The sequence below is a fragment of the Anolis carolinensis genome, chromosome 2 (assembly GCF_035594765.1).
Source record: "Anolis carolinensis isolate JA03-04 chromosome 2, rAnoCar3.1.pri, whole genome shotgun sequence".
NCBI lineage: Eukaryota > Metazoa > Chordata > Lepidosauria > Squamata > Dactyloidae > Anolis > Anolis carolinensis.
Genome location: NC_085842.1, coordinates 25631497 through 25645539, shown reverse-complemented (window position 1 = coordinate 25645539; position 14043 = coordinate 25631497). Strand labels below are relative to the sequence as shown.

The following is a 14043-nucleotide window of genomic DNA, read 5'->3' as shown; positions in this document are numbered from 1 at the left end:
ACACATCATGCAACGTGTGGGGCTTGACGATTCCAAGGTTGGAGTTAAAATTTCTGGAAGAAACATTAACAACCTTAGGTATGCAGATGATACCACTCTGATGGCTGAAAGTGAGGAAGAGCTGAGGAGCCTTATCACCAAGGTGAAAGAAGAAAGTGCAAAAGCTGGGCTGCAGTTAAAGATCAAGAAAACCAAGATCATGGCAACCACACCTATTGATAACTGGCAAATAGAGGGAGAAAACATGGAGGCAGTGACAGACTTTATATTTCTAGGTGCAAAGATCACTGCAGATGCAGACTGCAGCCAGGAAATCAGAAGACGTCTACTTCTTGGGAGGAGAGCAATGGCCAACCTCGATAAAACAGTGAAGAGTAAAGACATCACACTGGTAACAAAGGTCCAATGGTATTCCCCATAGTAACCTATGGATGTGAGAGATAGGCCATAAGGAAGGCTGAGCGAAGGAAGATAGATGCTTTTGAACTCTGGTGCTGGAGGAAAATCCTGAGAGTGCCTTGGACCGCAAGATCGAACCAATCCATCCTCCAGGAAATAATGCCCGGCTGTTCACTGGAGGGAAGGATTTTAAAGGCAAAGATGAAGTATTTTGGCCATATAATAAGAAGACAGGAAAGCTTGAAGAGAATGATGCTGGGGAAAATGGAAGGAAAAAAGAAGGGCCAACCAAGGGCAAGATGGATGGATGGTTATCATTGAAGCAAATGGCTTGACCTTGGAGTTGGGGGTGGCGACATGGGCTGAACAACTAACCATAAGGATTCCCTTTTTTTAAAAACGGTGCTTACTACTATACCCAACCCTTTATATAATGAAGCTGAATTTGAGGAATCAACTCTATTAGTTGCAGGATTAGATTATTCTGGAGACCAGGTTTCCAATCCCCACTTGGCCATGAAAACTTAATGGTTAATGCTGGGCAAGCCACTATCTCTCAGCACCCAAAAAGCTTGTAATTTGATAGGAAACAGATGTTATGAGTGTTGCTGAGAGTGGGCCAGTAGTTTACTTGCCACATAAATGTGCCTGGAAAGCTAAATTCTTGCAAAATTGAAATGGCTTTATCATTTGGGAGGGGAAATAAAGGCAAGGTTCACTCACCCCTTGCTACAGTGGAATGCTTTCCTTCAGGACACTCTCATAGTTTAGCCTTTTTAAACCTTAAATCAAAAACTACATGTGCATGAGGGCCTAAACACTTTTTTTTCTCCCATTGGGGAATTACATATCCCCAGGACACTTTGGTCAGCCTTTAAGCACTGAGAAAGTAATTTGGATTAAGATTTATCCATTCATCTGAGAATGGCAGGTCGTATCTTCAACTCTTGTGTTTTAATTTCAGGCTGATATTTTTATATTCTGGCACATCTCTCTTCTGACGCACTAGAAGACATCTTTAAAAATGGTCTCAGCCCCCGTTTGTTGTTTATTTTTAAGCACCCAACACTGACTCACTGTCACACATCTCCTCCATCTAACGGAGGGGAAAACAAAATCATGCTGTAAAGAATGAAGCCACACCAGGAAAAGGTTATTCACAAGACTAGTTTAATTCGACACCCATAAGACTGGGTTCCTTTATTACCAAAAAATAAAATAAAATAAAGGGGGTATCAAAGGGGGGAAGAAAGAACAAGCCACGGCTAAAACATCTGTCGATTTCATACTACTAATTCACCTGCCAGAAGAGACCAGCTGGGACAGGGGCTTCATATGTTAACATGCAAACAAATTTTTTAAAGGACGGGGAACAAGCATAAGAAAAAAACAGAAGCCTTAAAAACGTCATGAATGGCCATACCAAAAAAAGATGTCTGTGCATTTAATCCCTCCCCCCAGAAGTTTTTCCCCCCTTGTACAACAAAACGTAATTTTAAATGCCAGAAATTCAGAGCACCGCCATCAAAACTCCTCCTGCTTTTGCACCTCCCAACGCAGGAAGACGATCACCGGGTAAGCACTGATGGGAAGAGGAAGCAGGGCAAAGCTGACAGGCAGGCAGGTGAAGCCCCCAAATTGTCCTGGCAGGCAGGCAGGCAGTGGGAATCCATTCAAACGTGTGTCTCGCATGCAGGCGTCGGTAGTGGGACCCTCTGTATCTCTTAAATGCCGGCTGAGCAAAGAGACAGTCAGCCTGAGAGCTTCTCATGGGACTCTGGGGAGCTCAGGAGACACCTTTTCCTCTTGGGACAGCAACTCTTCCATCCCTGCTGCAGGATTTGGGTTATTGGGGTGTGTGTTTGTGTGTTCCAGGCTGCCGGTCCCCTCGTTCTCCATCAGGTGAAATTAAAGGTGAAATTTCAGGGAAGCGGAGGTGGTCAGGAACTAAAACCATGGTGAACGTAGAGAGGGAAGGAGTCCCCCTTTATCGGGTCTGTTCAACTGTTAAAGAGACAATGATGAGTGTTAGCCAGAACTAAACTTCAGTCCCTCCAGGTGATATGGACCTCTGCGGAGAGAGGTCGAGTTAAAAATAAAGTATATTATTATTATTATTATTATTGGACGTCAACTCCCACAATTCCTAACAGCCAGCTGTTAGGAATTGTGGGAGTTTGCCCATGCCTTTCTCTTTCATGCCCTTTTCTTTCAGTTTGCTCATGCTTTTTACTTGCAGGGGCTGGGCTTAGCTCAGCAGACTAAACCGCTAGCTGCAGAAAATCCTGCCAATTGAAAGGTTAGCAGTTCAAGCCTGGGTTGGGTGAGCACCCGCCATCAGCTTCAGCTCCCTGCCCACCTAGCAGATTGAAAACTGAAATGTGAGTAGATAAATAGGTATTGCTTTAAGGGGGCAGTAATAAAAGGCGCCCATAAGGACATGCCGGTGATCCAATCAGGGGGACATCTAAGGACAACAAAGCTCCTCAGCATGGAAGACGGAGCAACATCACCACGCCTCCCCCACATGGCCAGAGTTGAGCACAGCCTCCAAATGCCAGAAATAGAAAAGATGGGGAAAGCCTTGACGTGTTTGTGTACTGTCTGTCCTTGTTAATTGTACAACAACATTGAATGTTTGCCGTATATGTGTTCTGTAATTTTCTCTGAGTCCCCTTGGGGAGATAGAGCAGAATATAAATAAAGTGATTAAAATGGAGCACTCACTGTAGGAAGAGATGTCGATCTCGTCAGGAAGTTCACTGATGTTCACCTCAAAGCGGTCCTGCACTTCGTTGAGGATCTTGGCATCATTTTCATCCGACACGAAAGTGATCGCCAAGCCCTTGGTGCCGAAGCGCCCAGCACGTGCCACCTGCAGGATCCGCAAAAGAAAAGTCATGATTTAGTGCCAGCATAGGGCACTTCAGGTACTTCAATCAAGCTCTCCATGCAATTCAATGAACCCAAAAGGAAAGGGAGCCAAGGTATTGATTTTTGAAAAAAACATGCACTTAGGCTGACATTAAGTAACCTTCAGGTTTCAGGGCTTTTGAAATCCTGGGTGTTGTGGTTGTTCTAAGGTCTTTAGTCTTTCCCCCCCAGAGTGCTGTCCTAAAGATTTGACAGATAACAGGAAACCCTACTGAAATTAAAAGACCTCTGGCTCACGAAAGCCTACCAAGGCCAAGAGTGCTGCTCAGGGCTGAAAGAGACATCAGAAAGTCAGAGACTCTAGTCTAGCAACCTCATCAGGGCAGCTCTACCTCAGGACTTTATATATAGATATAAAAACGTGTCTCCCCATTTTCAGGACCTTTGAACCTCAACTCACCCGGTGCAGGTAGGTGTCTGAATCTTCTGGCATATCGTAATTGAAAGCGATATTGACCCGCTCAATGTCCATGCCACGACCAAAGAGATTGGTTGCCACCAAGATACGGCGCTGGAAATCCTTGAACTGCTGGTACCGTGACAATCTGCAAGAAAAAAAAATTAAGAGCCCCATGTACACACAAACCAAGTTAGCTACCTCTTCTTCCCTAGAAATACTGTTTCTTTAATTCTAAGATAATTTTCCCTAAATAAACATCTCTAAAAAATGAGGGAATCTTACAATTGCAGGTGTATCTTTAACAATGGATGAAATACAACACCTCCTATTAAGGCACCAGAAGAAGGCTCTTTCACTCACACACTTTGGTAATCTGGACACCACAACTTTACTCAGCTCTCACTGAGTGTTTTACTTGAAATCCTTCCCAGTAAGTCTATGAAGTTTTCAATCCAAACCTATTATCCCAGAAGGAATGTGAATTTAGCCTCATGTGTTGGATCCTGACCAGAAGACAATAGGATACATCCTGCTAAATAAATGGCCATAGCTTGCTGGCTTCAATATTTCAAGCAAGGACTTGGGATCACAAAACATGGACCAACACAAAAACAAGCTTTTGCTACTGCTTTCAAATCAGATTAATTCTCCATCACATTACATGTGGGCCTATAAAGGATCTCTTAAAAGTCTTCTTTCTGCCAACTTACAGTTGGCAAACATCTGCTTGCATCTCAGCATCAATCATATCTGCAGGGGCCGCTGCTCAGCGCTTAAGAGGAACTTCACAGAAGAGAATCAGAGACTCTAGTCTGAGCAAGCTCATCATTGCAGAGGAGACCCTCAGATAAGACCCAAGGCCCAAACCTCCCTCTCTGCCACTCACTCCCTTAGTTCCTTCTCACCTCTCTTCCTGGGGCATGCCCCTGTGTATGGCAATGGCGGGGAAGTTCTGCTCCACCAGCAGCTGAGCGAGTGCAATGCAGCGCTGCACAGACTTCACGAAAATGACCACCTAGATGGGAAAAGGAAAGGTCAATCACAGCTCTCAGCAGTGAGGGCCAGGGATCTTGTTTTTCTTACATATGGTACAGTCAGCCCTCAACATTTGCAGATTTGATGATTCAATGATTAATTAATTGCACAGGACTTTTTTGTCCCTCAGCCACAGCAAATGTGGAAGGATACCTCTATCATCTTGCTGAAACTCACTGCAAAGCCTGTCAGGATGAACACCAAACCCTCATTCACAGAAAGAACCCAATTGTCCAACAGGCAAACTACCCCAGAGTCTGTTCCTACATGCTCAAAGCTCAGTTAAAATTCAGTATCTAAACTTCCTGACTTGGACCAATCACAAAGTTTGCATGTGTAGCCCGTTCCTCATGCTCAAGCTGTACAACCCGAGGTTGTTGTTTTTTTTAATGGGCAAACCCCACCTAAGCAAGTTCTTGTCTGGGGGAAGAGTAACTTCTGATTCAGAGCTTGGAAACATTAGCATTAGTGCTAATGCGTTAATTTTAAATCCTAAGAGACTCATAAAAATGAATTATAATTAGAACTCATTCATTTGTTCAATTAAAAGTATCCTTTGTTACAAATAGTAACAAATTAAGTAATAATATTCAACACCCTCAAATATTTATTGGCATCACTGCTCATTTATTATTTTTTCTTAAATCAAATTACTTCCAAGATCCAAACCATCCTATTAAGCAGCTTTTGTTTTTCATGTTTAGGGATTGAAGGCAATAGGCTCCCTTAAAGTACAGACAGGATTGGCATGGAAGGCAAGCTCTGGTTTGCAGACTGGGAAGTCAATGCATCGAGGCTCACTTTCAAGAGCTCTGCTATGCTTTTAACAGCTGGCATCCCGAGGCAAGTTGGTAATATTTACATCTGCTCCACGCACTCTGTTTTGATCCAATCCCAAATCGTTCCTTCCACCTCCCAAGACTGGTTTCTCCTCCCTCATCCTTGAAGTGGGGCCCACCTCCCCAAGGCACCTGATTGAACTCCAGTACATCAAGCAGGTCAAACAGCTTGCGGTTCTTCTCGTTGTCTTTCAGTTTGACATAGTACTGCTGCAGACCGTGCAGCGTCAGCTTGGTCTCATCGTCCACGAAGATCTCCATGGGCTGAGGAGCAAACCCAGGGCCGGTTAGACCAGGGCAAGGCAGACCTGGGTTTGGAGGGAGGGGTGAGGGGCGAAAAGCACGGACGGACCTAGCAACAGCATCTTCCCCTGCCACACACACACACCCCTGGCTTCTGCAGTCCCTCAGGAAATGCGCTATAAGCAAAGTGGTGACCCACCCCTTTCTGCAGACAACAAACCCAAGCAGCCCAAAGCTTCTAAGGAGGAAGATTCTCTCCATATGGCTACAAAGCTTCCTCCAAAGCACCTGTGGCTTTAAAAAAAGACTTTCCCTTTCCAAAGCACTAACGTTTTATCTTATCTTTGCAGGATCTGAACTTGAAAAACACCTCCCTCCCACTAAAAAGCTATGTCTTCCTTCAGATACGCAAAATAAAAAGAGAAACACAACAAAACTTGCATAGGGAAAGTGATTAGTGTTTGTTCCAAGACCTGCATCCTAGGCTATGCTGCCCTTAACCATTGTATCAAAGGTTCAGGCTCCAGGCTTACATCCCAATTCCGAAAATGTATCAGCTATCTGGTATCAAACGCCAGAAGAGCAAGGACAATGGCAGCTGCCCCTTCCATTTTTCTAAACAAGCACAAAAAACCACCCTAATCCTATTGCTTCCCAAATAAAGAATATTGACCTCAGAGACATAGCTAGTTGAAATGCTTTTCCTTTCAGTATTAACTGAATATTCCCAAGATCACTACTGAGAGATGAGTTCCACCCGCTCCTGCTATGTAACTACATGGCTCCCTCAAAGCAGTTTCCTTCCTTCCCTTCCTCCCTCCCCTCCCACAGGAGTGCACTTCAAATTGCCACTTTCCCACAAGGCAGAAGGAGAAGGAAAGGGGGAGGAATCAAAAACAGAATGACGCGCTTTTGCCAGTTCACAACTGAAAAAAGGATAAAACTTCTCCTCCAGGTCACCAGGCGTCTGCTCCACCGGCTGTCGCCGATCTCTCCGATCCTCCAAGGAGTCCTTCGCCGCAGGTCTCCAGAGTGTCAGCCACAGTGAGTGGACGGGAGGGACAGGGCAGGGAGGGCAGGAACGCGTATCTGCATGTTGCGTGCGAGTGGACATGGCAGTGAGAAGAAAAAGGCTCCACTTGCCTGTGTGTATGTGGGCCAGGCTCTTCGGATCTTAGGTGTATGGGGGCCAAGATCTTCCAAACATGGTGCAGGCACGGAGATGGGTCCCATGCGCAGAGAATGCAGGGAATCAGGACAGCAGGAGGGGTGCAATTAATCGTGCACCACCTGCCCAGTGTGACGGTACAAGAGGATCCTTCTGGAATGGATCCCCTTCTGAACAAAACATGGACGCTCCATACGCCGAGCAGCGTTAAAAAAGTAGAATGAGATCTCATTGAGTGATTGCTCTCTAGCCCTATTGGGAGAGGCCTATCATTTGTGTTGTATATGTGGCTATTCTGGCTAGTGTAACCCGAATGATCTTCCGGAAGGTGTGTGCCCTACAGATGCCTTAGGGGGGCTGGGGTAAGTGATGGGCGGCAGCAGCACAACCCAACAGTGCTGTCGACGGTGGTGGCGCTCTCTCTAAGCTCTGATCCCGTCCTCCTTCCCTGGATGGAAGGGAGGGAGGGAGAGAGGGAGGCTGGTCAGCCGGCCAGCCAGGTGAATAAAGAAGGTAGAAGGGGTGTAATTACGTCTTGCATGAATTTGCGGCACACAGGGCGGATTTCCTTGCTGAGAGTGGCACTGAACATCATGACCTGCTTTTCATGAGGGGTCATGCGGAAGATCTCCTGGACATCCCGGCGCATATCTACAAAGAAAGCAGACAGGTTAGAAATGATTGTGCTACTGTGAGTACCCAGTAAATCTCTAATACTTCTCAAATAGGCAGAACTGGAGGGGGAATAAATAGACTAGAGTTTGCAGAATTTCTCAAACATGACCAGCAGCCACATTGGCAAGAAGATAAAAGTTGTGGTGAAAAAGGGAACATCTCCAAGCTCCACTAGGCCACATCTACATTCAATAGTTATTCCAGTAGCTCCTGAGCAAGGAAAGGAACAGGGGGTATGAGTATTTTTAGAGCTTCTAGTCTGAAGGACCTTCTAGGTTTTGAAAATCCCCAATGTTTCACTGTCCTAAAGGGAGCCACACTCTTCAAAAATGGTCCTGGTGGCCAGGTGTTTTCTTGCAAGCCATTTCTAAAGTTTGCAGGGTATGTTTTTTGGAAGGGAGGGGGGAAACTGTGGCTGGTTAATAAGGAAGATTACCACAGAAAGCTTTTTTCATGCAAGTACCTCTCTTGACTAGAGAGGAGAGGTTCTCATCCTCTCTAAAAAGCTACACCGATAGGACTCCTTTTCATACAACTTCATCCTAGCTACAACCAACGCACTGGCTATTTGGCAAGAAAAATAAAATGCAATATATGACACAAACTAAATTATGATGTTAGGAAAGCTATTTCTAGCTACAACCTCCATTTTCATTTCAGGTTCATTTAAGAGAAAATAGAGCATCTGTATTCTTCCTGAGGCAGAAAGGTAGTAAACTTGGGACAAGGAAGGTTACTTCCATTTCAGGCTCATGATCAAAACTTTCTTCAGTCTGCCTCATAGGCACGAGTTCAAAGAACAACTAGAGCAAAGGATCACCGTACTGCTTCAAAAGTAGTCAACACTGCTACTTTTGCTTATGGATGCCCAAGAAATTCAGACCATAAGTTTTCCTAACCTGACCCACTCCTCATGCTAGTCGTTCTGCACCGCATCCACATCTTTACCCCACCAGAGCAAGGACCCCTATCTCACCAAGCTGCTCAAGCATCTTGTCACATTCGTCCAGGATGAAGTGCTTGATATGTTTCAGGTTGAGGCTCTTGTTGCGGGCCAAAGCGAGGATGCGGCCCGGGGTTCCCACCACAATGTGCGGGCAGTTCTTCTTCAGCACCTCCTCATCCTTCTTGATGGACAGGCCCCCAAAGAACACCGCCACCTGGGTACAGGAGAGAGTGAGAAAGAAGTTTCACACTTTTCCCATCACAATCCTCTAGATTTACTTTTGCAACATTTTTCATTTGTGCTGGTAAAAACTATGCTTTGGTGCAAGAAAGAGATAGAAATAACTCATGAATCTTACCTTGACACTGGGCATATACTTGGAAAAGCGTTCATACTCCTTACTGATCTGGAAGGCCAGCTCACGAGTGTGACACATCACGAGCACAGACACCTGTCAAGGAAGCAGAAATGCATTTGTAATTCCTCATGTTATCATAGATGACATATTCCCTCAAGTCCTTTCGCTAGGAAGATTATCATGGCCCTGCTATGCCCATCCAGCCCTCTGCCCCCACAAAAAAAGCTGTTTTGGTTTTCTAAACATACCTGTCCTGTGACTGGCTCCAACTGCTGAAGTGTGGCAAGAACAAAGACAGCAGTCTTGCCCATACCGGATTTGGCCTGGCAAAGAACATCCATGCCTAAAATTGCCTGGGGGATGCATTCATGTTGCACTGCATTGGAAATGAGAATACAATCAATACCTCCTGGTTCTGCAGATCCCAAAAGCTCTTGCTTTCAGCTCCCCTCTAGCCTATAACTTCCCACCAGGCAATTCCCAAAATAAGGGTTTGATTTGGGCTCACCTTCGGAGGGGTGCTCAAAACCACAATCGACAATGGCACGGAGAAGTTCCGGTTTTAACAAAAAATCGCGAAAACCAGAACTGTGGATGGAGACATAGGACCCCTTGACGTCTTTCTTAGATGGGACATCCACTCCTTCTCCAGCTGCCTGGTTTTCCACCTCATCATCTTCATAATCCAACAGCTCATTGTCAACATCGTTCTCAGTCATTATGATGGCTTTCTCTATCGCTCTAAAAAATGAGAAAGGCTTCAGTGAAACTAGAGCAACAACCATCAAGATGGAAATCTCTAGCTACACATCAGATATAGCAACTCAAGATAAACCAAATCCATGCTCATTTCAAAGAGTGGGTTCTTTCTGCAATAGAGTTAGCTGTCATTATCTGCTGCAGAGAGATCACTAGGTCTTTTAACCACTAATGGATCTATTGCTTGTTTGCAACTCCTTTCGGCTCTAGCCAACATGGCATACTGTGAGAAATGATGGGTGCAGCAGTCTTAACTATATATGGAGGGTCACATTCACCAATCCTCCTAATTCTATTAATGTTATTATATTCATTTGTACCATGCCCTTACAATAATGGAGCTCAAAGTGCCTTACAATATTTTACACCAATGTAACCCAACATTCTCTACCCAGTTATAATAAAGCAGGAAGTTATTTGGGAAAAGGGCAGAAAACGGGCTGTCAAAACATACCCAGATCCGCAAAATGTTTAACACTATATTCTCCCCAGTATGTAGCCCACCCCAACTCTAAACACCTCAAAATCAAAGAAATTTAAAGGATCCATTGAGGAGGGGGCATGATTAGGTTTCCTGTTTTTCTGGAAACTAGGACACAGAGCAATGGAGTCAAACTTCAAGAAGAGAGATTCCACCCAAACATTAGGAAGTATTTCCTGATTGTAAAAGATGTTTAGCAGTGAAACATGCTACCTCAAAATATAGTGGGTTTTCCTTCTCTGGAGGTTTTAAAGCAGAGGCTGGGTGGCCATCTTTCAAGGGTGCTTTGATTGTGTTCCTGCTCTGGCAGAATGGGATTGGATTGGAATGTCTTTTGGCCTCTTCCAACTCTTATGATTCTAAGTACCAAAGAGACATCGTTTCTAAAATGAGATGAAACAGACTGTGTCGTATGGATGTTTGTGTTATGATTCCTGCATACCACAATGGGTTGACAACAGTGCCCTTGGGGGGTCTCTCCCAACTTTTTGAGTATAGGAAATGAGACTAGATTGCCAGATTTTCTCCTACTTCATTCAGAAGTATAATTGGTTTTTTTTTAAGCCAATGGGATTCTACTACTAAAGCAGTAGCAGTGGAAAGGGTGAATAAATAGCATCATGAAATGGTATTTCTCATGGCCTATGAGCAGCTCTGTGTCTGCTTAGAATACCTTTGATGGTGGGAAAGGAAGACTAAAGAAACAATATTAGAGCTAATTCAGTAAGAACCTCCCTACATTTCTCCTGCACAAACACACTTAGGTGCAGCAGTTTCTTCTTGACCTACAAATACACAGAAAAAGGAGAGACATTAGGAAGAACTGATTGTAATAGGCTTCTGGCAATGGAATATGCTGCCTTAGAGTGTGATGGAGCCTCCTCCTCTGGAGGTTGATTTTTTTTTTAGCAGAAACTGGATTGCCACCTGTCTGGGAGCTTTTAAAAATTATTTTTTAGACAGTTTAAAAGAAATCTACATAGAGGCAAACATACAAAAAAAAAACCCCAAGAAAAAAATCAACAAAAGATTTAAAACACTTTTTCTAGAATAATACTACATCCTAAATATCAAAAAACAATGAGGATGTGAAGACATTCCCTTCCAAGAACGTGTTTAATGAAGCCAAACAAGTGGTAGTGGAAGCTTTGGGTTTTTATCTTGGTTTTAATGTTCACATGGTTTTAATTGTGTTTGCTGTTTGAAATATTTATGCTTAATTGTTTGTTTTAACTTTTGTATTTTATGTTTTCATTATGCTGTAACTGCCTTGGGTCTTTGCTCAGAGAAAGGAAGGATAAACATTTCTCAAATAAATAATTAACTACAAACAATCTACGTTATCTAATCTAAGGGCTTTACATTCTCTGCCTTGGAGCATCTAGAGGTTTTTAAGCATAGGCTGGATGGCTATGTCAGGTGCTTCCTACATGGCAGGATGAGGTTTGACTAGATGGCCCTTGGAGGTCTCTTCCAATTCTATGAGGAACTTCTTTACATATTTCTTGAGGAATCTTCTCTCATTCTGACAATTTGACCTTCTAATCTTAGGGAACATAGGCCGTATCTACACAGCCATACAACTCAGTTTCTGAATCCAGATTATCTGCTTTGAACTGGATTATATGGCAGTGTAGACTCATATAATCCAGTTCACATCAGATAATCTGGATTCAGAAACTGGATTATGCGGCAGCATTGACCCAGCCATACCCCATGTGGGTATCACTGATTGAGAGGTTACGCCCATTCATTTGATATGAAGGACAAAAGAACAAATAACAAAAGGGTGCTGCTTTCTTTCTTCCTACTAAAATGGTTGCAGCATATTAGTCCTAAACACAATCCCAAGAGAAGCCACATGAGGTTATAGGGCCCCTTTAAGAATGTGTGTGTGTATATATATATTCTCATTCTTTTTAAAGCTGTTTGCTATCCTATTCGAGTCCACCATTCATTGCTTTGAGCTTTCCCCGATTCTTTTATCACCCATAAATACCAAAATGCACTAAGAAGTATCTGCATTTGAGCTGCATCTTCTATAATAATAAGCAATATAATTTAAAAATCTACATTTCAAAATGGAATAAAAGGTGGTGCCAAATTGCTTGGAATAACGTCCTTCAAAACGGGCCAAAGAAGCAAAATACGAAGCTGCACTACAAAATCATACAGCGCTGTTAAAACTATATAAAAACCCTATTAAAGTATAGAATGGGAGGGGGCAGATGGAAAGGCCAAAGTCAAACCCTTTTAGATTTTTAATTTCTCTACCAATTTCCACTTAAAGGGGTGCAGAAGAGTTCCCTCTCGCCACCCAACCAGGAACTGAAGAGCTACCTAACAGCATCCAGCCGATGTTTCAAGATTACAAACAGCGCGGTGAAAGCAACACCAAAGCGCCAAGACGTCCGCCATCTTGGATTCACTCAATAACAATGAACGCATTACCCCCCCCCCCCATCTTTTAACCCGGTTTTAAGGCACTTGGGTCGGAAAAACGCCCTCAAAAAGCGATCCATCGGACGCACGATCGCTTAAAAAACCGATATCGACCCCGTGATCGAGCGGATGGCAAAACGGAGCGCCGATGGAGAATAGATAACGGAGGAGCATCTTACCTCTGGCAAAGGGGAGGAGCTGGTCGACTACGCGAAGCGGCGGCCACAATCGAGTGAGAACGACTTCCGGCCAGCGCAGAGCACGGCGGAAGCTCCAAAAGGGACTTGATGCGAGGACCTCGCGGCTTTCTCGCGGGCTTTTTGTCTCAATCAGTGCCTAATTAGAATAATGGCAATAATTATGATTATTCGTTTTCTCGTTCGAAAAAGCCTTAAAAAAGCACATGCAAATTATTTACATACTTTATGGCGTTTATTCAAAAATATTCAATAGTATAATAATATTTTTTTGAATGAATGCCATAAAGTATGAAAATATAGAATCATAGAATAGTAGAGTTGGAAGAGACCTCATGGGCCATCCAGTCCAACCCCCTGCCACAAAACAGGAAATCGCATTCAAAGCACCCCCGACAGATGGCCATCCAGCCTCTGTTTAAAAGCCTCCAAAGAAGGAGCCTCCACCACAGTCCGGGAGAGTACAATTCAACAGTATTATTCAACAGTATAATAATAGAGCACCTGGTGGCGTAGCGTATTAAAGCGGACCAAAAGGTTGCAGGTTCGAATCCGGGGAGCGGAGTGAGCGCCTGCTGTTAGCCCCAGCTTCTGCCAACCTAGCAGTTCGAAAACATGCAAATGTGAGTAGATCAATAGGTACTACTCCAGAGGGAAGATAACGGCGCTCCATGCAGTCATGCCGGCCACGTGACCCTGGAGGTGTTTATGGACAACGGCGGCTCTTCGGCTTAGAAATGGAGATGAGCACCAATCCCCAGATTTGGACATGACTGGACTTAATGTCAGGGGAAAACCTTTACTTTTTAGTGTAATAAGATTTTAGGGGAGGCGTCTGCAAAGGACACCAAATAGGAGAAATGCAGTTCACTTTTCGCGGCCTCGCTGTTTTGCAGGTTTTCAATAAATATTAATGTACAGTACACCATTTATTGTGGTATTTTTGCTGTTTCGCAGGTTTTTACGGTGTGCGCATGTGGCGACCCCTCTTCCGGTTCACGTTGGACTGTCACGTGTGTGTTGTTTTCGTCTGCGGTGTTGTATGCACTATTCAAGCCCTATGATGTCACCCAAACGTTCGGCAACGGCTTCTGGCAGCGAGCCTAAGTGTAAGTGAAGGATACTTACCATAAAAGAGAAAATCGAGCTTCTCAACATGCTCCAGAA

General features: G+C 44.1%; 1 protein-coding gene and 1 non-coding gene across 3 annotated transcripts; both read right to left on the bottom strand.

Annotated features, from left to right (window-relative positions):
* Positions 1–1551: 1551 nt before the first annotated feature.
* Positions 1552–12999, bottom strand: ddx39b (DExD-box helicase 39B). Of its 2 annotated transcripts, none has more exons than XM_003217986.4 (11): positions 12859–12999; positions 9506–9738; positions 9246–9373; positions 8998–9090; positions 8670–8853; positions 7551–7669; positions 5740–5871; positions 4639–4748; positions 3734–3878; positions 3127–3274; positions 1552–2403 (listed from the first exon to the last, which is right to left on the bottom strand). In XM_003217986.4, exons 2-11 carry the CDS (start codon positions 9714–9716, stop codon positions 2387–2389), a joined length of 1287 nt encoding a protein of 428 aa, XP_003218034.1. In that variant the 5' UTR covers positions 9717–9738; positions 12859–12999; the 3' UTR covers positions 1552–2386. The 2 variants fall into 2 exon arrangements, with proteins under 2 accessions (XP_003218034.1, XP_062829715.1); XM_062973645.1 differs by lacking the exon at positions 12859–12999 and adding an exon at positions 10451–10596.
* LOC134297254 (small nucleolar RNA SNORD52) lies at positions 4497–4566 on the bottom strand. The gene has a single exon (XR_010003983.1). It is a non-coding gene; the product is annotated as a small nucleolar RNA SNORD52 (small nucleolar RNA).
* Positions 13000–14043: the final 1044 nt, after the last annotated feature.